Source organism: Tetrao urogallus, assembly GCF_951394365.1.
Source record: "Tetrao urogallus genome assembly, chromosome: 19".
Taxonomy (NCBI): Eukaryota; Metazoa; Chordata; class Aves; order Galliformes; family Phasianidae; genus Tetrao; species Tetrao urogallus.
The window spans coordinates 6,512,420-6,537,439 of NC_136832.1; the positions used below are offsets into that span (position 1 = coordinate 6,512,420).

General features: G+C 41.0%; 1 protein-coding gene across 2 annotated transcripts in view; it reads right to left on the reverse strand.

The window, feature by feature from the left end:
- Positions 1-25,020, reverse strand: part of MED27 (mediator complex subunit 27) — a gene marked incomplete at both ends in the record, with an annotated part of 80,295 nt that overhangs the window by 26,610 nt on the left and 28,665 nt on the right. For both annotated transcript variants that reach the window (XM_079544730.1, XM_079544729.1), the window contains 2 exons: positions 441-534; positions 24,265-24,395. In XM_079544730.1, coding sequence (XP_079400856.1) covers positions 441-534; positions 24,265-24,395 — 225 coding nt within the window. The remainder of the gene's footprint in view (positions 1-440; positions 535-24,264; positions 24,396-25,020) is intronic.

The following is a 25,020-nucleotide window of genomic DNA, read 5'->3' on the forward strand; positions in this document are numbered from 1 at the left end:
TCTATAATCCAGCCTTTACTGCTCATTTACTTCAAAGGCAAATTCTTGACTTCATCATAAAACAGGAATTCATTGGACCAAGAGCAATTTGAACAAATTTAGACAAAGGAAACCAATACAATTTCTCTCTTCCTTACCCCTACTTCTTTTTCCTCTTCACCGTCATGACTGAGATACACTCATTGCCAAGACTGCTGAAAAACACAGCATCTGACCTCACGCTCGTATTTCAACAATCTTATTTAACAACAAAAAGCATTTAAGGGTGAAATTCTTTTTATCATCTATTTGCCCCAAAGCAAAAGAGATCTTACACTGCTGGGTCAAACGAAGAGCAGCATGTTTCTGGGAAAAAAATAATCCCTAATAGCCTGCCTTTTAGAAATAGCAATTAAGTCCCTTAAGAAATCCATCTGAAAGGACAAAACGACCCAACTCACCAGCAGCATTGCAGAGGTCCCATTGGGCCGGGAGAGCTGGATAGACATCTCAGGAAACATCCTGTCAATGCGATTGATCACGTCATCGACGTACCTGCCGAACAACACAACAGTCACACACACCTCCCTGTCACAGACTTGCAGATTATTACTTATTTTTAATGTCCAGAGGATTTCTTTGCATGACTTTAATTATCGTTGATACAGACAAGATAGCGAATACGTACAGAATAAAAGTATGGGAATAAAAGGGAACGGACTGACCTTGAACACAGGCAAACTATGAGCTACACCCAGGTGGATGTTGCACATACTAATTACTTCAAAACAGATATTAAAATATAAAAACACACAGCATTTTCATAAAGCAGAAGATGGGATACAAGCAAATATGGGTTTCTGTTTAAGAGAAAAGCATTTTTGGAAAGCGCTTTTAAATGGAGCCAGACATCCTTTATTAGGTAACATGAAAGTCTGCAAACGTTTCCAACAAAACACAGGACACAATTTGTCAGGCAACCTCCCCGGGGATGTTTTGCCCATCAGAGTTGCAGGACACCCAGATCAACTGTCCCGCTTACTCACAGAGTGATAAAACCCAGCAAAACCTCTCCCACCCCGGAAAGCTGTGTCAAAACCTTAATCTGCACTTCTACTTGAGCAGAAAAGCTTCCCCATTCATTTGAATGGCTCATTAACAGCCTGTTTGCTAATAAGCAGACAGAATATCCATAAACCAAGATCTCAGTGTGGTGAAGGAGACTCTTATGAGTGCTTCAGGACGAGTAATCTACACATCAAAGATCAACAGCACACACCTAATTTTAAACACTACCGAATCCCAAATCTCTTGTGTGTGAATGGAGATGTCTGACTGAGATGCTGGTGAGAAGCAATTCTGTGTTTCTCCATTAGTATATGGCTAGGAACTACCTCACAACCTTGGACGTTTTAATGCAAATTATTGCAGTACTTAACTTTTCTGAGTTTGGGATGATAATTTAAAAGCAAATAAATAGAAAGTTGCACATCATAAAACAAAAGACAAAGCCCACATGCATTAAGGAAGAAAAACTCAAGTAATTTGACATCACAGAAACAACACTGCGGACTTTGGCATTTTATCTGCTTGTATCTCTCTGGAAAACCGCAGTGGCTATGTACATTTATCCTTTAAAAAGATCCAGGTTGGTTGGAGGTGATGAATTCTTCAACTCTCTCTTAGACCCAATCATTTTTAAATGCAAAACTTGCCTTGACTGCATGCCTTCAAGCTATGCTCAAAGCCAACCACCATCACGTGCCACCTGAGCAGGAGAAACAGATCCTTCCTTTTCTCTCAGAAAAGACTGGTGTCAGGCAGAACAGGGAGCTCTGGGCTTCTCGACAGTCCTGCCTTGGAATAAACCCACACGTAAAGCTATGCAATTAGGTCAAAAGTTGATATAAAAATGGAGATCTGAAGACATCTGTTCACGTTAACTCAAAATGAAGTTCTACCAAAAGCCGATTACTAAGATATTGGGGTTTAGAACTGGTTGTGTAATGCTCAAGAAAACCAATCCAAAAAAACCAACCCAAGGAAAAAATAAACAAAGGAAATCCATGTTACTTTGGCAAGGCACAGCTACGGGGTCCATGCCCACCAGTGGCCTTTTCCTTCCTTTCTCAATCAAGAGAATCCAGAGGAAATCCACAAGCCCTTTGCCTTTATTTAAAAGCAGACATCAGTGCTTCCTGAGGACGCATCAGACCAGAAGGGTTCGTTAAGGATTCACACCTAATCACTGAGTTAGTCTGACTACACGATGGCCTCAATTACAAAATGACATCCAACCTAATGCACAGCAAAGCTCTTCTAGGGCTATGCCCTTCAGAGAGCATGTCAGGTAAAACACCCTGCTAAGTATGGTTAGGCTGAGGTTGGACTTGATGATCTTGAAGGTCTTTTCCAACCTGAGCGATTCTATGATTCTGTGATCGGTGCAATAAGCGAGAAGCAGCACGGCAGTGTAGAAGGATAACTGGTGACAACAGTAGAGCAAACTGAAGAGCATACAATGAAGATGAGACACAGTGCATTCCTGAGGCTGTCTGCAAAGAAGGTCATAGAAAAAGCTGCTGTCTGGAACTTCTTTTGCAGAACTGAAATGCATTAATTTAGTGCCAAAATAAGAGCAATCACAATTTACACATCTCTATCCAGCAAGCTACAGCTCAAAAATATGACGGCTCCTATTTATGTTACAGAACTTTTTACAGGCTCTCAGAAAAGTGTAGCACTTAAGAAGAGAAGTTTAATTTTACTTCTGCTATGAGCACTTCCAACGTATCACCACATCTCAGTTCTCTCCTACTTACAAAAGACGCTGGTTGGAATGAGCATTCACAGACACAAGTAGTAACAGAGCAGGGAAAAGCACATGGAAATAGATTTGCTGAAATCTCAGGCATATCTTACGAAAAAAAAATACAGTGAACTCTCAGAATTACAGACAAGATGAAATCAGATGGCAGTAAATTCCCCTCTCGCCCTACAACAGCCGGGTTTCCTAGGTTTGTTGCATCTTCTCCACCCCATTTTCCTTCTCCTTCTCTCCCTCATGACACAGATTCATGTTTTTGACGGAGGTTTTAAAATTACTTTTGAACAGAAAATCTTTATTTTAAAAATGATAAATAGTACCAATCAGCGGCATGCAACTGCATGTGCAACTGAACCCTGTCCAGTAAGATGAGAGCTGACATCAGAGATCCTCCAAGGCTGTCAATGCTGTAAATCGTTATTTCCATTTTAATGCAGTAGGGTACTTTCTTGTATAAACATGCTATATTAATACTGCAGAGGTCAAATGAACCAATCTACTCCAAGAACACCAGCAAAGACTGGAACAAATTCTGAATGTTATTCTCCAAACGAAAGCTTTCTTTGTTATGAACACGTAAGGTAAAACAATGCTAGAATAAAGCAGCAGAGACATTCTGTGAAAACTTGGCAGCAGGCTCACATGTAAATCCTTTGGTCCATATTACAAGAATGATGTCTGGAAGCAACAGAAAAAACTTTTGAAGCCAGTTATAAAATACTGGTTATAACAGACTAATTAGCTAAGCAAGCCAGATGAGATGCTGCACGCCAACACATCAGGTTGACAACACAAAAATAATTCAGGAACTGTCTTTGCAGGCAGACACCTTTTGATTCACACCTAGGGCTCCCATAATACGAAAAACTAATTCATTGTAAAATGCCTTTAATTCCATACTGGACAGATGGCTTGGTTCTGTGATGTGACCTCTCTCTCTATATCTGCTTTTTTATTTTTTTAATTTTTACTGGATCAGATCCAGTGATCCAACGTTAGTGTGATGTTTAGCAGCTTAGACAAGATTTAAATAGCATTCATCCCACACAGTATTTCACTTTCATGCTGTTCATTTTTTCCACTCAATATTACTGTTTAAAAATTAGAAATATAGCAGTTTGTAACCAATTTTGGAGGAGATCTTTCAAAAGAAGAACATTTTGCTAAATGATTTCAGAGAGAGCCGGACAGGTGTCTGCAATGCAATGGAGCTTCACCATTCCTGAATCGCTGAGTGGAAAACACTGTATGGGATGAAGAGCAGCTCTTGATTCTGTTCAGTCTGTGATTCGAGGTATTCTGGACAGCAAAAGGGGAAACTCTCCACACATTCCATCGCTTTCTAGCACTGGAAGTGCTTGTCAGTGCTCCCAAACTTTCAGGGAGGGTTTTTTGTTACCGTTTAAATCAGAGCTAATAATTTCTTCTTATACATAAATGGCTTTCAGATAAATTGATTGGATATTATATTTTAAAACATAGTCACAGTTCTAGCGTGATTTATTAACCACAGAATTAAAGTTTTAATTTAATTCAGCCACCTGCTGAGCCAGTCTCCGCAGGTAGCAAATTCAAGTTGATAGAAGGCTTTTGAGAAGCATCAATTAACAATAGTTATTAAAACAGTGACCTCTGTCAGCTTTTGTGAAATGACACTTCCTGCTTGGGTAGGCAACGAAGAGCATGAAAAGGAATTCAACAACTCTCACGCTGAGAAAGCAACATCATGCCTCAAGACATCTCATCAGGCAGCTGTCACAGCCCATGATATCTATAGACCAACCTGGAAATTTCTGCCTCTTTCCCCAGATTCCACAGTTGATATGTTGCTATTTCAGGCTCTTGCTCTTCCAACTAGAAATTCTAAAAATGCCCGTGTTTCCTGACACTAGCACTGCAGGCATTTGCCTGCTTTGACCACCTTCTCCCCCAGCTAAAAACTCCCTTGCCAGGCAACCTTGTCTTACAGCTGCACCACCGGCCTCTCACGGTCTAAACGAACTGCTTTAGTGGTTTCTTCTCTCTTCTCTCATCCAAAAACAAAGTTTCTGTTGGTGAGGACTCCAGCCAGGCTCCTCACTGTACTCACTATGCTTCCCTCTGTTCTTTCATCATCTGCACACAAACTCTCTCTTCTGCTTCTCCTTTAATGCCTCCAATTCCTGCTGTGAAATCTTTATTCATGACAGGTTGTAAAGGAAAAGCATTACGTTACTCAACTAAGAAACTTCTACTGTGAAGTATACTGAAGGCAGAAGAGGCAAACCTGAAATTGGAGTTATGGTTCTTCAGCCTCGGGGTGGCAACATGTGGCTGGCACAAGGGGTGCTGGCATGGCAGCATCTTGGGAGAGTGACTCCACAAGTGGGGGATGCAGCAAGCCAGGAGGAGTGGATTGGAAAGAGCAAATCTGCTGAGATACCCTGGACAACAATTCACACCCAACCCAGCCTCAGTATGGGGAAATGAGAATGCATGCACCTGAAAACACAAAAGCTCCAAGGCTGAGAGAAGGAAGCTCACCACTGATCTCAGCAAGTTAGCTTTTCAGCTAACTGGTATCATCTGTGCTAGGAATCTTATTCTAGCCACAGAGAATGACGTTTCAATACTGAGTGGATGCAAAAGATTAAGTCACACCATGTGCCCAAATAGTCCAAAAGTGTTTATATATAAATACAGGGCAGTCTGCTTCAAAAGCACATGCATGAAGAGCTGCATCCAACCCTTAACCATCTGCACTTCTCACTCAGGAAAGGCCAAACTAGTACAGCACTTAGAAATGAACGCTGAGTAGTTTGGACAGTTCTGCTGAAACTAAGACAGTGTTTAAGGGTTGGACTCACAGAGCATTTCAAAACCTGAGGCTGTGATTCAACAATTTCCAGTCTCCAGCACCAATAGTGACATAAGGCACTGACACATCCCGGCCCCCTCAACCGTGCTGTGCTAGGAGAACTCAATCAAAGAACCGATCTGGCTTCAAAAAGTAAGAAGTGCTTTCAAGGTGAACCAGATCCATGATCCAGCCCTGTGCCTGCACAACTCCTGTGGGGACCAAAGCTCCCAGGACAGGAATGCTGTACATCGGTGTCATTCTATTACAACAATAAAACATTGTTTTACTGCCAAATACGTTACTTGTACTGTCTTGTTCACTCAAACAATTCTGCATTATTCCGTGCCACTGAGAATCTGCTGATAAGGGATGAGGTGTAAGTACATAAGGAATTTCCTCAAAGGTAAGAAGTGACAGTGATGCTACAAATCCAGACAAGTTCTCAAGCTGAATACTTACAAAATGCAAACCTGCCCTGAACCAGCCTCTGAACAACCACATGTTTAAGTGAAATAAGAACACCTCTTTAATATGCTCTGAAAATACACGTTTTGTCAGAGCACTGTTTCATTTGGTTTTGAAGAGCAAAAAGGCTTCTGTTAACAACATCAAATTCCAGCGTATCATCTTAAATAGTGCAACTTTAATAAGGAAAACCTCAAATCACAAACAGAGACCTTGCAGTCGAATTCCCATAGACATTTCACCATATGGTTGAAATAGATTTCCTGGTACTTCTGTAGAATGCTCTTCAAAATGCCTTAAATGCACAGCAGTAATCAAGAGTTGAACACGGATATTGCAATGTGTGAAGGCTGGTTAACAAAATAAGCATGCATCTGCTTTACAGTCATCACCAGAATCTTGTCTGGGCTTGCTACTAGACCGCGTGCCTTATGAAAAACATCATTAACTCCTTTGTATGTACCTCAAGAGAAAAAACAGCCCTCCCTAACATCAGTAATAACAATTCCAGAAGCTATGGCTCACAGCACATAAGCACTGTTTATTTCTTCTTGTTCGAGAAAGTCGATGCTGCTTCACAGCCAGCACTAAATGCTAACAGCAGTAATTTTCTGGGGCCTGGATGAGAATCAGAACTATTACACGAACATCTATCCACAAAGATGGTTCTTGTAAGTTGTCAAGCAATTTGTGTCCCACCCATTAACTGAAATATGCACGTGCACACACAAGTTTCCATACAGTAAAGCCATGCCAGAAGTCTTTGGGATTAACTTGGGCCAAGAGATCCAGCTGGCCTTCACCAAAAGCTGCACAAACTACACACACCTCAACCCAAGGGGCTTCAGAGAGACAGGCAATGCCCACCCTCTCCCGCATCATATTAGTCCTGCTTCTAAAAATGACCATGGGCTGAGCTGGTTTTTGGCTCACCTGCCTTGCCAAGGTCCTAAAACAAATAAAAGGGGCTCCTTGCATATGGGAGGGCTTCCATTGTTAAGGCTGACTGCATGATGGGATCCTGATGCTACACATTATTCCATGCTGCCATTTCTTCTAAAGTTAGTATTTTACAATACATTATTTTCAGCTCTGCTATTGAAGAATTATTTCAATAGCACAATCTTCTCAGTTTCTCAGTGCTTTGTATCTCCCTCAACAGAGGGGAAATGACAGTACTTACCTGCTTTTATGAAAAGCAACAGATAATGTGCAATACCTATTATGTATTCTATACCTATCACAACTAGTGAGATTTTACTTCTGAGCTCACTGATTGATGGAAAACATAGCATATTTTGCACAAGTAGACCTTCCTATGCACTGTACTTGATCACACGGACAGCACTGCTGGAAGATCTCAAGGGTCACTAATGTGACACGTATCAATCCCTGAATTTAACGAAGGCTACAACATTGCAGAGGGTGGGAAGCAGGGAGCATTGAGGATATAATCCCTGAGGAAGGTCTAACAGTATCAGAGCAGAGCACTCCTTAGGACAGCTTTTGTTTGTACTGGTTTCATTACCAAAGCCCTGATGCCTCCTGCCTCAAAGTATCCCCTACTTCAATGAGATTCTGATGCACGCAGGCAGTACTTTGCAGTCTTAAAACTTTCTCTAAATTCAGAATGGCTCAGTACTCTGAAAACCTGTTTCAGTAGATCTTCTCATCCTTACCATATGCTTCCTTCAGTTTTGGCTACGAAGAGATTAACGTTATGTCTCTGCCATGTCAGCACCCGATGCAGGCACGAGCACGTGTGCCAGGGCTGCAGTCACACTGAGCACCTGTAGGCGCACTGCATGCTTATCTGTTCTACCTTCTCTAACATTGTGCGACTTCCTGGAAGCTACTGATGTGAGGATACTCAACTTTTATGAAAGAGTTTTATTCTAGCACTATTTCCTTAGAACCCCTACTGGCCTCCAGCTGTACTGGGGAAGCAGATTTCTACAGCTCGTCACGGTGCTAACATCTAAGGATACTCAGATAAACAGAATGCCTGAAGGAGCATATTAGTCAAGAGAAAAAGCAAAGCAAAACAAAATCACAGACATGAAGACATTAAAAATCTGGTTTCTGCAATTTCATTGTCCCCACAGTGACATCGCGCTGCTCAATTCTACTTCAGAATTACACTGTTCCTTTGGGACAGGACTTTGGAGTACTTAACGGGAGTAGTAGGAAGCAAAGATTCAAGAAAAGACACATTTGTGTGCACACACACACCACGTACAGACACCTGTGTACATATCTGTTCGTACTTATTCAAATAAATAACAATAATAATTAAAACGTATCAAGGCAACAAGAAAACTTTGGCAGGTGGGAGGTTCAAGCATGGAAAACCAGTTAGGTTTTCAAATGTCAAGTTAAACATGAGAAGTCCTTAAATATGAGTTTAAAATAAAGTCTGGTGGCTCACGAACAGGCCTCCATTTTTTGGAGGGGAGGGTGATAAAGGTATGAAATATTGAACCAAACAATGACTTGTGCAACCCAATGCAATCCATTTGTCATACAAACTTTTACTATGATCACCTATTTTCTAAGTTTTCTTGATTAATGCTGATTTTTCTCCTTGAGATTAGGCTGTGACCAAGTCCTTTAGTATTTGAGCACTAGTACAGAAATGGAAAATCTCTCTTAAAACTCTGAGGTTTATCACACGACGCCTTCAAGGGCATCTTTCCACCCTTCTGGCACAAAACCTGCATTTAATAAGTACAGTTAGGTATTTATACATTCAGGAGTCTTCCAAACATACACTTGGTGGAGAGAAGCCCTGCAGAATCCTGTTTTCTAAAACCCACATCTTTCATCACCTTTACTCCAATGTGACCTTTTAACCAAGCAGGTTTCCTTGGGTTGGGATTTTTACAGGGCTCACTGAAAGTCAGCAAGGAGGGGAACTAATTCCCTTAAGTACTCAGGAAAAGGAAATCCCCTTAATTCCACCACCACTGGCAGAAGTAAACAACAGAGGCTGCTAAAGGGAATGGATTGCAGAAGCAGTAACCCCTGGGCTCACCAAATCCAGCCCAGACACCGCAGCAGAACAACTCTCCGCAATCACACTACGCCTTTTTGGCTACCTTCCCACTGCTGCGATCAGGTTCCTCCTCACATGAAGTTATTTCCCCTCCCACACAAGGATCAGCAGGCAGTCACAGAGATCAGAATGGCCTGACGGTCACGGCGGCTTTCTTAATGCTGGAGCCCACAATCTGCCTGTGCTTCTCTGCTGTGCTCAACAGGCAAGGCAGGGATGAGGCTCAGCTGGGCCCAGAGCCAAGGCTGTGCTGTGGGACACAAGGCTTCTGCATCACTCTGCCTTACCTGCACAGCTTCCAGGAAAAGCAAACATACATCAGTGCTCACGCTGGACGTATCTGAAGGAAAATACCTCCTTTAGAACCACTGGGTTCTGTGCTAGCAAAGAGGTATTATTATTAGAAATTGTATTATTTAAAAAAAAAAAAAAAAAAAAAAAAAACCAACCAAACCACACAACGCAATTTAAAGTATACTAGTAGAGAAAACATCTTAAGTAAAAAAAAAATAAACAAGGAATGACAATCTCTTTCAAAAAATACACGAGTACCAAATCTGCCTAGCTTTGCTGCTAGATACATTTCTCCATGCTGAGTAGGTATTAAAGAATATAGAGCTCAAAACACTACAGAAACTAAGTTTTGTTAAGGAATGTCAAGTTGGTTACCCACAGGAAAGAAATTCCAAGTTGCTACATAGTTTTTAACAGCAAGCAGGCACTGATGAACAAAAGCACAGCCTCTGAGTGCCAGCAGCCCATACTAACAGGTTGCCCACTGCAATGCAAGTGGGGAAGCAAAGCCAGCCGGCCCCAACCACGCTGCTCCTCGCAGTGCTGCTGCAGCAGGGCCAATAAAGGGTTTCTTGCATACTCTGAAGACAATATGAGCCCGATCAACCTTTTCTAATCAGCAGCCAAAGTGTCTCGCCTGTCTGTCAACGCAGTGTCTCCCAGCGGGGAGTGGTTTATTATTCTAATAAGATGCTCCAGTGAAGAGAGGGTCAGCCGTGATCTCTACCAGGAGAAGATTTAATTAGTCAGTGTAAAAATTCTAAAGACACTTCCAGCACACAGACAAACTGTTAAATATGGAGAGAAGTGATAACGCATTTTAAAGCAAGGTTACTTTTGTTTTCTTTGCTTTAAACACCATTTATATTTTCCTTTTTTTTTGGCTCTCATTACACTGTTGCATTCTCCAACTTACAGATCCTGTGGTTATAAAACTTCCAGTCAAACCCACTGAGCAGAGAGCTCTATTCTTTAGGAAACAATCTAAAAGCACATGAACAGAAACCAAACCCGGTTAAGAACCAGTTGGTTCATCACAGAGCAGAAGTTACACCGGTTTGATCCTAAAGGCATGAATAACATATACCAATATATTACTGTAGTGTTTTAATTAAAAATGTGCTATATGAAGAAGTGAACAGGAATCAGTTCTACCAATACAGAGACTTGGAAACTTTATGAGCAGGCAGAACTTTCATTAAGAGTAAGCTTTTATCAAAGGGGCGAAAGCTGAAGCCAGTGATGAGGACCAGAGCTATTACAGATACTTCAATCATTTGGAAACTATTATCTCAAATTCATGCTGCTAGCACAATACAGGTTCACCTAGTAACACGACAGCAAATTACATGATTAATTAGCTAACACGGAGCTACTGAGAGTCAACCAGTCGAAGCCAATGTCCTGCAGAAACAGTGATGTTTCTGTACATCAGTGAACTGGCAGATATCTCAAAATCCCTCTCCATTCATTCCCAATTTGCATTCACTACTCAGTGCACTGACATGTATTTCTGTGTTTGACTTGTGTTCCATCATTTAACTATTCTTCACTTATGTTCATGAAGTTTTCTGCAAATTCCAAGTACAAATGAAATGCAATTACAATAAACCAGACATTCTTAATGGCACTCCATGGGTATTTTTTTTAAGAGACAAAAGTATACCAAGCACTGATGGTACTGCATAACTGCTTGGCAAAATGCACAGTGAGAAACATCACACAGCACCTCTGAAAAGGAACCATGGGGATGGGAAAGCTGAAGAAGAAAGGTGAGCTGAAAATAAGTGGACTGTGGTTACACTTACATCCTCAGCTGCACTGCTCCAAGGTTTGCTGCTCTGCCTGCAACCCGTCCCATTAGTTCGTTTAGAAACTGCAGCTCGTAAGCACAAAATAAAGTCAGAAAATAAGAGCAGACAAAACAGCACTTATTCTGCTCTTTTCAAGGGCTTAAAAAAATCCCTAGAACATTAACTTTAGTTTAAATGTGTGTGCATATATGTATTTCACAGTATCACAAGGCACTCAAGGACCACTTTTCCATCCCCACATGCCACACTGCATCATTGCTCCATGACAGCTCTCAAGAGGCTCTAAGCTCAAACCAGAACTGAAGTTTTCCCAGTATCCCATCCTTCACATTCTGGAGATGGAAATGAAATACTTCTTTAGGGTTTGAAGGCAAAGTCAACTACGTGTGCGGGTTTTGTGTTTGAGAGAAGACCTCATGGCTGAGGTTCACCCACCAAAGCACACAGGAAGCACTGACTCCTATTCCTGCTTTCAGAAGGCTGGGCAGCATCACCTCTGAAATGCGAGTCAAAGCCTCAGACCACACAGCCATCTCTGAAACCTGCTATGCCTCCTTCAGAAGCACGCTTTGATGAGGAACGTCACCCCCAGACAGGTGCTTAGTATCTGAAACATCAGATTAATGACAATCATCTGGGAATTATCTCCTAAATTTGCAACTTGATAGATTGCTTGCCAACAACACAGCTCAGCAACATTTGCCTAACAAGCCTAAGAGTAATTTCTTTCCTTTTTTTAAACTTCATTTTAAGACTGAATCACAGAAAAGTTAAAAAGCAATGAATGCTCAAACTTAGGTATTATTTATAATGGTAAAGTACTGTTAGCTATGACCACGACTGTCCAAATTATGCGTCTGTTAGATAGCCAGCGAGTCCCAAAATTAGATCTAAGTTGGATTTGTCTTTCAGTCCTCCACAAAAAGCTCTTTTTACAAGACCTGTCTACAAGGCACAAATGTGTCATGAGCAAAAGCATCATCTTTGCTGAGAAACTGTCAAAATCCCAAAGCCAAAATGAAACAGAAGGATCTGCATGTAAAAGGCAAGTAGAAAAGCTTGCTTTTGGCTTGAGGGAAGCTAAGTTTCACAGCACTACTTAGGACAGAGCTGTACAATTTTGACTTAATTTACATGCAAACAGTAAGGTATTCTACACGACTTCTACAGCAGGTTTGATTTTAACACCAAACATTCAATGTAACAATCAGCAAAAGAGCTCAGCAATTATGAGATTGAAGGCATTCGTGGAGCTCGACACAGACTGACAGGCTCCAGCCAAGCTTGCTGTGTAATTATTTCATGTGTCTACGCTTTGTCTTGCATCACTGAAATGAACACCTTAAGGCAAGAACACAAAGGATAGAGAATAATACATCAGCATGCACTTCTCAGAATGAATACTGACAGTGGATAGTGAAGAGCTTCCCACTAGGTCCCACACGTAGGAATGATACAGTCATTCATTCTTCACAACACGTCACTCCTGGACTCTGAGTCTTGTAAGAAATCAGCTGGGCTTGAACAACTGACAATAAAGACAATGCAGGCTCCCACCCTACATGCAGGCACCAGCCTTGTAGTTAATGCCTCCTCCTACCCCAGCTCTGTGCAAACGTTACTTGAGTTGCTCTCAGCACCTCCACACCAGAAGATGCAATTCATACAGCTCAAGAGAAGAAACCCAGGCATGCAGCAACTCAACAAAACAGCAATTTGCTCAATAACTTATCCAGGAACCTCTGCATCTTCGAGGGCTTTTCAACGTACGTGGTTGAGAATGAAAAGGCTGACCACTATCCCACAGTTATATTTTGTGGGGGATGGAAACAAAGCACTACAGGCAATGACAGAACGTAGTAATCGTGCATAGAATGTAATTTTCATTTCCTTCAAGGTGTGCAGGCAAACAGCAATGGTTAAATGAGTAATTTGCTGTTTTAGTCATGATCTCTACACAAAGTATTACTTTATTTGCTGAAATAAAATCTGTAAGAACAAAATAAAAGTCAGAGGAAAAAAAAGAGAGCTGAGCCCACTGCTGATGCTAACAACGCCTTTCTTGCCCAGTGTTTGATGACCTGTGTTACCCAGGCAAAGATAAGAACCACAGAAAACAAAGCTAAAACAATGAAGCACGTGTCCAATTAGAGATGTGTGCTACGTTACTAAACCTCTTCTTTTTAAATTGACACACACATACTCATGAATAATATCACTGGCATTACAAAAACAGCACTGAGATTTTGTTAGGTAAAAATCTATATAGCAAAGAGGAAGCACCGTTAGGAACACAAATAGCAGCAGGGCAGCATTGGAAACAAACGAAAACCAAGTTAACTTCAACCAGAGAAACTTCTAATAGCTGCATTTTATTTTTTTCTGCCAGCAGTTGGACAAATAGGACAAGCAAAGTGATTGTACCAAAATCCTTAAAACTATTACAAACAAAGGTTATGTTTAGAGGATAATGCTATGATGTGATCAGCTAGAATCTGCTGCCCCAGCTTTTTCCATGTAACCCACCCACAGGGTTCCTCGTAAACACATGAATACTCAGAAAATGCCCTAAAGTGAAATTAAAAAGTAATAACAGTTATTTTTAACACCAAGTAAAGAAAACTCAGCTAAGCAGTTCTCCTACTGTGTGTCCTTTCTACGCAGGCACTGAAACTCTCCTTCTCTCTCCAGGTCAGTCGTGCTCACCGGCTCCCCAGGGATGGGGACAGCCACTTCTCCCCCCAGTAAGTCCAACTTTGGTCTCCTGCTGAGTTCCCACCTACAACCATTGCTTAGGAAACTCCTTCCTTTTGAGTTACTGTCAAAGATACAGGTAACCCTCATTGCCTTTATTCTCAAGTAAGACATTCCAGTCTTCTTATCCCTTCTCCCTACCAGCACGTATCACATTTGAAAACACTTTTATTGTCCTCACAGAACAGCTGTCTAGTTTCTCCCTCGGATAGCTTGGAATCATGAGGAGGCACAGAAGTGATGTAACTAACAAATACTTTCACAACATGTTATACTTTCACCACAGTTATGCAATAACACCATTTTTGCTAAGCCATCAAAACAGAGACCTCCTCCTCCCACCTTATTAGGGCTCCACTCTTTTTGCTTGTCATCTTCAACAGTGGAATATACAACCAATGAATATGGAAACACTTGCTGACTTTGGCAAGCGGCTGGTTTCATTTATTCTTTTCCACTTGATTGCCTGCTGCAGCAAAGCAGCCTCCAGTGCTCCCCACATCAAACAGTCCGGCCAAGAAAGGGGGTTAAAGCAATCACATGATAAAATCACAGCTTTGGCAATAGCTTTGATATCATTATCAAGCTCACACAAATTTCCTCTCTTATCTAGCTTGTTCTTCACTGTCTAATTAGTCCAACCACTGATAGAATGCTCTGTTTTTTGACACAGAAACAAGCAGTTAAACTGGTACTTGTGGTCTTTCATTACACATTAACATCTTCATCCTGAGCTTTCCTTCTCCTGAATGTACAGGGATTCCCTACAGGGTGATCCTGGCATCCTGCTCCAAAGGTTGCAAGGGTATCTTGCAATGGTTGGGGCTGTAGAAAAACTTTTAATTAATTGCCACCTTGTAACGGCACAGTTCTCACACAAACATTACCTTTAAGGCAAACATCCATCAAAGAGTCAGAAATGTGCTGTTTTACCATAGAATTGCAATTCCCAGTAAAAATAACATTCACTGAGGGCTACGCACTGCCTTGGATCTGTGCACATCCTGGAAAATGAACATGCACATCAAGGATGGTGCACTGCCCCAGTCAATCTCCAGCAAAGTAGATGGGAATTGCTTCCAATCACTGCGCTCAGTTGCATCAGGCTGCTCATCACACCCAGAGCAATACTATTTGTGGGATTAGTTTGCGGAACGTGACATCAAAACACAAACAGCAATGAGCCCAAGGCCTCTGTGAGCTGAGGCCATCAAGAAGAATATTTGTGGAGCTGCTCCTGACCAGGATACACAAGTTGAGGCGATCAGTCCTTAAGAGCTCACAGCAAATGGCAAGAGAAGCTCTTCACACTGTGAAGAAATGATGAGATCTTAATTACACGCCCTCTTTATCCAGAGTGGTTGGACAGAGTATTTGCTGAAAAGTGAATAAATCGCACGGCTTTTTCCCTCGGTGTTAAAAAGCACTGTAAAATTTTACAACACCACTAACACACATCTCAGTAATTTACTGCGGCTAAAGCAACACCCAGGACCTCTGTCTCCTGTACTTGCATGGGCAGAAATTATTATCCTGCTAATGAATATCACAAGGAACATTTGGTTTTAGTCAAAATCTTTTCTTTCGACAATCTGTGTCGATCAATGCCTGCTGCTTTTTTATAATTACTTTGTAAGAAAACAGGCAGCTGTATAGTACTTATTGGAATGAAATGAAATTCAGCATATAACTACAGCCAAAAAAATGGCATTGATCGGGTATAACCAAATAAAGAAGATTATTACAGAGCCTCCTGCTGCCAGATACATCAAGATATTAGGAGATTAGATCAAGCTTAAATATTTTGAAGGATCCATCTTTCTAAAGTTGCATAGAACAGCAAAGGTATCGACTCAGCACTGAGTTCCCACGCATCCAGCAATGGAATGGAGCTGTGCAGAAGCTGTTCTGTAACAAACAGGTGTTGTAGCTGAGCAGTGGCATGCAGGGGTCAGAGCAATGCCACCACACTGACAACTGCAGGACCTGCAGAGAACACAAAGCAGGGAAGGACCCCCCGCTCCACCACATAGCACACACTGGGCCCAAATGTGCTGACACTCACAGCAGTGTGCTAAGGAACTGCTCCCTCCCACCAGCAGTACAGGGCTGTAGTTCAACTCTTACCCAAGTCCTCGGGTCATACAGCTCCAGCCGGGGCCCAAATAAACCTAAATGCAAATCCCAAATATATTGCACTGGAAGAGGGTTTTTGCTGCTGTCTGGTGCTGGTTTAATAGAGTTGGATCAGGTTTACAGAGTAAAAGAGATTGTCAGATTTATATTATATTAGAACGTGCCTCACAAAAACCTAGAAGTCTGAGACGCAGCAGTGGCTCTGAGTCCCAGAAGGTATCTGCTGTAGGACTGCTATGCTACACTTTTATCATCTACACTATGAAATCAGATCCCATCATGTTTTTTCCTCTCAGTTTTCAGATGCTCATTAAATCTCTGTTGATCCAGTATTCAAAACTGCCCCTAACTACAGAAATCACATGCATCCCTAATAAAGCACAGAAACAACAGACAGCTGACCACAAGAACCCTGCAGACCAAAGACAGAAAGAGAAAAATACAGCTACATCATCCTCCTTCCTTCAGTATCTTTGCTATCTCAGCATAAAGCATGTGTTACAAAACACATGCTTGGTGTCAGAGTGAACAGTGAATACAAAGAAGAGAAAACATTATCAGAGCTTTATTTTAGAACTTACACTGAAATGAAAAGCTCACCTGGACTATCCCCATCTCCCTTTTTTTGAAGCACAGCTTGGTTAAGTATCATTGGCTACAAATAGGAAGGACTGATGCTATGGCCCCAGTATGTAACAACATGTGACCTCATTGGCCTTGTCTCCTTCAACTCCTCAAGAATCAAAACAACACTTTTGATATTATTTTTTCCAGTTAAATTAACCAGTAAATGCTACATAACTAAAAGTGACAGACTGCTATTCCATTTCATAGCAGATCGTTCCACCCAACCCCCAGCACTTAAATACAACGCGCAGAAAGAAACAGCAGGCAGCTTTGGCCCCCACCCCTGCGTGCCTGTGGAGCTCTGTGAGCCCCTCATCTACTGCCAACAGGGGCCTTTCATCCCTGTGATGAGGACTAGTTAGCTATCTCAGGCTACCTCTGAAAAGCAGAGATAATAACTTGACACCTGTACGTACAGCTGTTCTCTAGATAAAACTCAGTTCAATCAAGTTTAATGATGTGCTGCGACCTTGGAATCTTCCTCTTTAATACAACATGGGTTGAATCACGGCAGATGCTTCTCAGCTTTGGGATCTGGATGTCCCTGCTTCTGACCCTGTGAAGAACCAGATCAGCTTCAAACTGTCACAAATCGCCATTTGGTTTAAAGGTAACTTAAGTCAGTGCTTCCATCACTGCAGTGGCAAAGCACCTTATGGAGACTGGCACGTTTCTTATCTTTCAGTGGTGGGGAAAAATGGCCAGGAAGAAAATGAAATGAAAAACGAAAACGTGAGGATTATGTAATTGTAACTCTTCCTTCTGTACCTTAGAATTAAAAATTAATGCTTACTGTGGCAGGGGATTGGAACTTGATAATCCATGAGGTCCCTCCAACCCAAGCCATTCTAAGATTCTATTTGGAGGAAGTAGAATTACCCAGGGGTTTCACTAAATCTGACAGAAAGGCACATTGCTTCTTCAACAGCATCCAGCCCCACTTCCCTAGAACAGCCTGTCTCAAAGCAATTGCTGTCATCTCTGGTTGGTAGGCAGAGAAGAAACCTGAAGGAAAATCCAAAACAAAACACAACATGGCTGCATCTTAAAATACAGTGAAGCCGCCGTATTTTCAATAGCTGTTGAAAATCATTGTGATCTGTTCCTCAGCACTTATCCCCTTATAACAAAGTTGTCAAAACAGTGATTTCCTGTTTGCTCATTGCATTTTGTTATATTCTGCGTGGTTCAACAACAACAGCAAAAACACAAAAAACCATCACCACCAGAACGCCTGGGGACTCTGTCATCCTCTGAAGTAGTGTTGTAGGTGGCAGTTTCAGCAGGTCTGAGTTATTCTGCAGTCTTCCTTCGAAGAAACCTAATACTACATGCACACTATTTGCATTCCTTTGAAAGGCTCTAAAGGAATGCAAAACATGGAGCAGCAGCATCACCACATGCCCCTGCACTGCTGTATTTAAAAAGCAATGGAACACTGGCCCCCAAAATGAACTGCATGACACATCTGCAGGAAAGCCATCCATCAATTGCCCCCCCCCAAAAAAAAACAACACCACAGATGTGATCCAAACTGTGCACGAGATACCAAATACTGAAATTAACATTGCATCTACATGGCTGCAAAGTAATTAAACCTAGTCATGTCAATATTACTCTCTTACAGTAGAAGGAACAAACTTTTAATCTATTTCTTCATATAAAAAGGGATTAATTTGCAGAGCAAAAGGGTCACACATCTCAGCAACACGTTCTTTTGCAGTTCCTGTTGCACTGCCTCACTAAAGTCAAGCTAAAGGAATACTGTGAGAAACTTAAACATGAACAGGGATATTTAGTGAGCCCCGAGTATTGAAACTTATTGGAAACTGATCTCTTCCTTATTAATACAATTCCCCATCATGTACAGAAAGATATCTCTGTGTTCCAGAATGCAAATAGAGTTTTAATCTTTAATTATATTCTCAACCTCGGCTCTTCTAAAAGAAGTACAGATGTGGGCCTGAGGATTATTGCTTTATTACAGTATCATCTCTGCGGCATTTAATGAATATTGATACTTCATACAGCTTTGCCAGTAGGGGGAAAAGGAGAATTTTACAACTGCGCAAAGAACTTCTGTGACTTTTCTCCAAAAGGAAACCACAGCCACACATTCTGCTTTTCATTCTTGAATACTTTTAAGAACGGGCCCCGTGTTGGATTACAGCACACAGCACTCAATGAGAGCCCAGGAGCAACACCTGCATGTCAAATAACCACAGCCCCATAGATGCTGGGTGTCACACTCAGCTGCTGAGCACATCCTGGTTTCAAGGCAGGTGCTCCTGGCTGGGATTTCAGACCTGTAACACAGTGAGGTTACACTGCATAAACAGAGTTTAAACATATGCTCTTCAAACAACAGCACACGTTTCTTGGCTGAAGCATGCTTCGCCATTATCTTTAATATCGTCTGCCTCTTTCATAATGAAAATCCCCATCCTAGGAAGTAATTAGATGCTGTTTATAAAACAACATGCTGAAGAAAACCTTTTTCTTCCCAAACTCTTGGCAAAGGGCTCATCAGGATTCTACTTAATATAGAAACGGTAATTTACACCAGTTCCAAATAATTTATTCTGGCACATCTAATGTCTGTGTATATCGTTTAGACACATACACACATATACCTTTCAGCTCACTGTTTAAAACAGCATTTTTGTTTTTATTACTGTGTAATTATTTTAAATTGAATTTCTTCCCCAGCCTTCAGCTGCTGTGTCCAATAGAACCCTTTAGTACCGCTTGTATGGCAGAACATTTAATCTGTTAGGGCAGAAACACAATGAAAAAAATCAACACTTTGACAATGCTGGTATTGAACCAAGCTCCACGAACAAAGATTGGGATATCTGTGGATTTATTTTCCAAATCCAGATGAACACCTATCTGCTGACCCAGTAATAAGCTCTTAAAGGGGACTGCTCACCAGAGAGCTGCTTCTGGTAAAGTAACTCCAAAGCACGGAGACAAGTATGCACTTCTTGTCAATATAACTTTCTCCTCTGGAAAAAGAAAGCAGATGAGATGATGGGAGTTTTGTACAATAAACTATGGAAGCAATTCTGACAGCAGATTCATTATAAGCCAGTCACTTAAACAGGCAGATAGCTGGAAGTGCTTACAGCTCTGCATTCTGTGGATACGTGGTGTTGGAACAGAGTTTTGTTACACGGCACTCATACAGCACAACAAAATGGTCTCATGCCCACTTAAAGAAAAAAAAACAGCCTTCTTGAGTCTCTACCCAGCACTTCTATCCTCAAGTCCTTATTCTCTTCTGAAAGAAAAATCATCTTCATAGCTTTCTGCTCCTCATTTATCTACAGCACTATTATGGGCAGCACGTCTTGTTTTTTTATTTTTTAATAAAGCAAAAGTAATTTTGCTGGTCTGCTCCTAGCAATACAGCTTAAATTCACACTGATTTTTCCTCAATCTATTAAAATGTTTTCTTTGTCAGGTTAGGGAATACATCAGAGCACAAGAGATTTACAAGACAAGTTGAGGAACCCTAAAATACAAAATTGGACTCATTTTTACTCAAGCCTTTGTATCCATTGTGCCTGAAGTTGTCAAACCAGAACCAGGCTTCCCATTCCTTATTGTTTATAGCGTGCTTATTTCTGCAAAACTACAAACGTCACAACAAATGACCCTAAAAAGCAACATAAAGAGCACGAGTCTCAGCGCTTACAGTGGTGAGCAAGTTCTTGTTCTGGCAATTTCCTTCCAGGCAGAGAAGATAGATGGTTCATTTGGGAGCACTGAGCAAGCCCCGTGCCACAGAGCTATCCAAGTCCAAGGGTTTTCAGCTGAGACCCCTAAAAATTCCCATTAATACTAACTGACCCTCCTGTGTGTGCCAAGGAATGCAGCTGCATGAATATCAAGTCAATCCTGCGCTTCCTCCTTTCTTTCTGCCTTGCCATCTCACAGCTCCAGCTGCCATTTCTCAGCAGCACGGTGCTGCAGCAGAGCCTGCTGGGTCTCGTGGTTGATTTGAGCCCTGGGCTCCCAGCTCCCAGCCCTGCCAGCCCACTCAGGGCACAGCACTCAGCTCTGGGGGTCTGGGAGCAAACATCGCAGTTCGCTTTGGAGATGCGGTGGCAAGAAAAATAATGCAAGATAAACTAAATATGTCAGTGCCTTTGTTTCACAAGGAGGGGGAAAAAAAACCCCAAACCTAAACTTAACAGCCTTCTTATTACTAATAACATCAAAAAGCATGAACAAAATAAGTCATTCTCATTTTCAGAAGTGTTGCACGAGTACACTTTCCTGGTCACATGCAAGGAGCTGACAGCTTTCAGCACTTCAGCAAACGCTGCTCTGAGATTCTGTAACAGAAGGAAGGAAGCAGCAGCCAGATGAGAAGCATGTGAGGGAACGCATCTATTAGCAAGTACAGGGAGATGTCTTGTTAATAGAAGACAGAAGGAGGGACAAAGCAAGCAGAGAAAGCAGCCAGCAGTTAGTCACTTTTCCATAAAGATATGCTTGGCTAGAGATGAGACACATATCAGGATTGTATTCTGTACTTTCAGAGTCAGTGAAAACCAAAACTGAAAAGCAAACGAACACCAAAAGGCCTCCCTCCAAAACTGAGCTACAGTGAAATCAGGTGAGAGATGCCACCTGACGTGCCAAGTTCTGTCTCTATTCAGCATCCTTGGGAACCCTATGATAATAAAAACAGGGAGAAAACGAAAATTTTACCGACACTGCTTGCATAAGACAGAAACTTTCCATTTCAAAAAATATCTTTTTATTAAAAACCGCTGCTGAAGTTCCTGAATAGCTACTAGTGTTGGTCTAAAGCTTCTCACTTCCAAACCAGGGCAAACTGAAAGGCAGCCAAAGGCCAGCAAGGCACAAATGAGTGGGACTACCAAGCATCAGCTTGGCCATTAAACCCCTTGTCCAGCTCCTTCTGGGAGCAGAAGGGAGGATGAAATGCTGAGCATTGCTATTAGGAATGTAAAGCACGAATAACAACTGCAAAAGTGCCTTTAAAACACAGGGAAATTAATAAAAATTCAGTAGTGCTACCTGCAACTCAAATTATATTTTTAATACCAAAGTAAGCAAAGTCAGCATTAAAATAAACATTTTTAGAAGATCTTTTGTCCAAAGTAGTATCTATATAAAGTCCTTATCAAGAGTGTTTCCTGTACCCCTTTGCAAGCTGAAAAGGATTACTGCAGTGCCACTGTTTGCTCTGGTTTGATATCCTAGACTGACATTTTGGCACATAAGCCATACTTAAGTACATACTCAGGTTTAAGAAAAGCATTAGGTAACATAGTTGTTCTGAGCAGTATTTAATATCTGCTCCACTCATCACACTGTCACTCAGCCCAAAGACTGAACACAGAACTTTATTTTCATAACACAAATCAAAGCAGGAAAGACAAAGAACAGTTACTCCTTTCCCAATTAATCAATAAATCTAAAATAATAATAATAATAATAATAATAATACAAAAAAAATCTCTGAAGTGCCATTGGCAAATTTGTATTGAAACTAAGAGTCTTTTTCCCAAAATGTGTCCCTTCAAGGAGATGCATAATTTTGCACCTGCGTGTTTTCTTCCTTTGCACTTTATAGAGATCGAAGGAAGAAAATAACAAAATTATTTATCATTATTTGCATGAAACTACAACAAAAAACAAGATATTAAAATTCCATTTGTCACTTTTTTTTTCTCATAAAACCACTTTTCAAAAGTCTATTTTTATGTCTTTTAATAATCTGCCTCTGCCTTGTGTTGGATACGCGACATCGAGCTCAACAGGTGTTTGATTTCATTTCATATAACTATTATTCTCTTCTTAAAACACACCAAGATAGCAAACAACAACGAAATCTGAAAGGGCAAAGAAGTCAGAGAGGAAAAAATAAAGAGGATAAAGGCCCAGCTCAGTACAAACGTGTTTTGACTGTGAACAGTGCTGGAAACGGTGATAAAATATCAGAATATAATTCCAAGACTAGCTAAACTTTGTAACTAAACTTTTACATGGTACCTATCTGCAAAGGCTAGAGAAGAGTGTCATTAAATGAAAAGGAATAATCACCTGCAGATAAAAAAAAGACATCAGTACTGTTAGGTAAATTCGTATATTGCACACAGCGCACAGATTTATACTGCTGCAACGTTTTTTCCCTTACATTTGACATAGAATCTACAGGTACAGACTTTTCTATGAAAGATTTTTACAACAGCTCTTTCTCTGTCATTAAAGTAATGCTAGGGACTGGAGAATCCACAATTTTAAAGCTTCTGAATACAAATCACGACAACCAGCACCACAGTGCTCAGCTTTATTGATGTCAATTGACATCAATAGTCAAAACTCAATGGAAAAATCAAAACAGAGAAAAGGAGAAAAAAAAACAACCACTGAGCCAAAGTCCTTCATAATATACCTGCGTTCTTCCACAAATACACTACAAACAGCATCTGCTTTTCATCCTGGTGGCTCTGCTACAGCTGCCCTCCTGGCTGCTTTGAGCGATGCCTCACGACAGCAATAGAACATTGCATGGATTCTTGCATTGGCGATCCTTTAACGTTGATATACGTGGGGAATGTCCTGTCCCCTGTCATCTATTCTCAGGTCACATAGAGAACAAATCTAAACTTCTTTTGATTCCTCCATGAGCTTGGGCCTGGAGAGTCCACTGACAAGAGGAACTGTTATTATTACAGCCATGACATTTTTAGTACACGGTGTTTATACATCAGTGACTCTTGTTCTGTGAAAAAAGCACACAGCTTCCACAGAGATGCTCAGTACAATGAATAATTGCTTAGCACTTCATTTTCTACATAATAATCATTTTCTTATATGTAACTAAATATTTTAAGCAGTTTATTAATTCATAAGCTTAGTTGTGAGCATCTCTGTGTTTTTGGCATCAGTACACAGACTGCCTGAAGTGCTGATACTCTATGTCCTCAAACAGTTTCTAAGTGTCCTCGTAATTGCTTGTCACCTGTAAAAGAGGTCTAGATCCAATGCAAAATTAACATATGGTGAACAGATGGACTCAGAACAGACATTTGTCAAGAAAGTACTCACACCAAAAATGGCTTGGCTTCTGCCTTTCAGGACCTTCAGAGAAGTCCTTCTTGAAGCTCCAAGTCATACTAATCAAGGGAACATCATTCCTCAATGACAATTATGTGTAGCAAAAATTTCTATGACCTGCTACTAAAAAGAATCCTTCCAACTTTTCTGCTCTCAGAGCACTTCCTCTTCCAGGAGGGGAAACAAAACATCGCTCCCACAGAATATCCCAACCACCCACCAAGAATAATTCACCTGGCACGAAACAAAAACACAAGCACAACGTTTTTATGACTTCTGACTTTGTGGCGTTATTTATTTTATTAAAAATCCAAAATAATCCCCACCCCACTGTGCAAACTCTTCAAAATATTCATAAGGTTCCATTACTTACTGAGGAGGTAAGACGAGAGTTGTTGGCTGGGCTTTCGGTCGGCGTTTCGCAGATACTCCCATCTGGTTGGCCGAGCGTTTCAAAGACTGCTGATTCAAAAGGCCAGATGCTAGCCCAGCATGGTACTGCAGCTGGGGAAGGAAAAAACATACATTAAAACACAAACCACTGCAGTGCTCTGTGTCAGACTTCTACTATCTGTATGGCTTGATTAAAAATACAGCCAGCCAGTAAGCTAATGTATGCCATTTCATGTATTGCTTGGATAGAAGATGATACGAACAAAAGCATATAAAAGTCTGCTGTGAAATAGATATTACAAGGAAACTATGCCATTGGGAAAGTAAGACGATGCATCAAAGACTTGAGTAAGTCCTAACTCTCCTGAAACTCGGAGTTGCATTTTAACATTAAGGCTGTTCTCCTCTCAAGGGATCAAGCATCCTTACTTTCCAAAAGAAGGTAATAGGAAGAAAGGTGTGACTTTATCACTGTATAAACTTTTCTTTTTAAAATAATGCTCATCTTTTTTTCCCTAAAACGCAGCATTCACAAAGAAGCCTCTGTCACTCTAAAGAAAAATCTAGCCTTCAAAATATCAAGCAGCATATCTTGATAGTGTTACAGCAGAAAGATTCGTATTCAGTAGCTTTCTTCTCTAACCTTTTTATTTTACCTGCCAATAAAAGACAATTCATGAAGGACATATGTGAATTTACAAGTTTCAGTGCTCTCCCGCTGCTCACAAATTTGAGA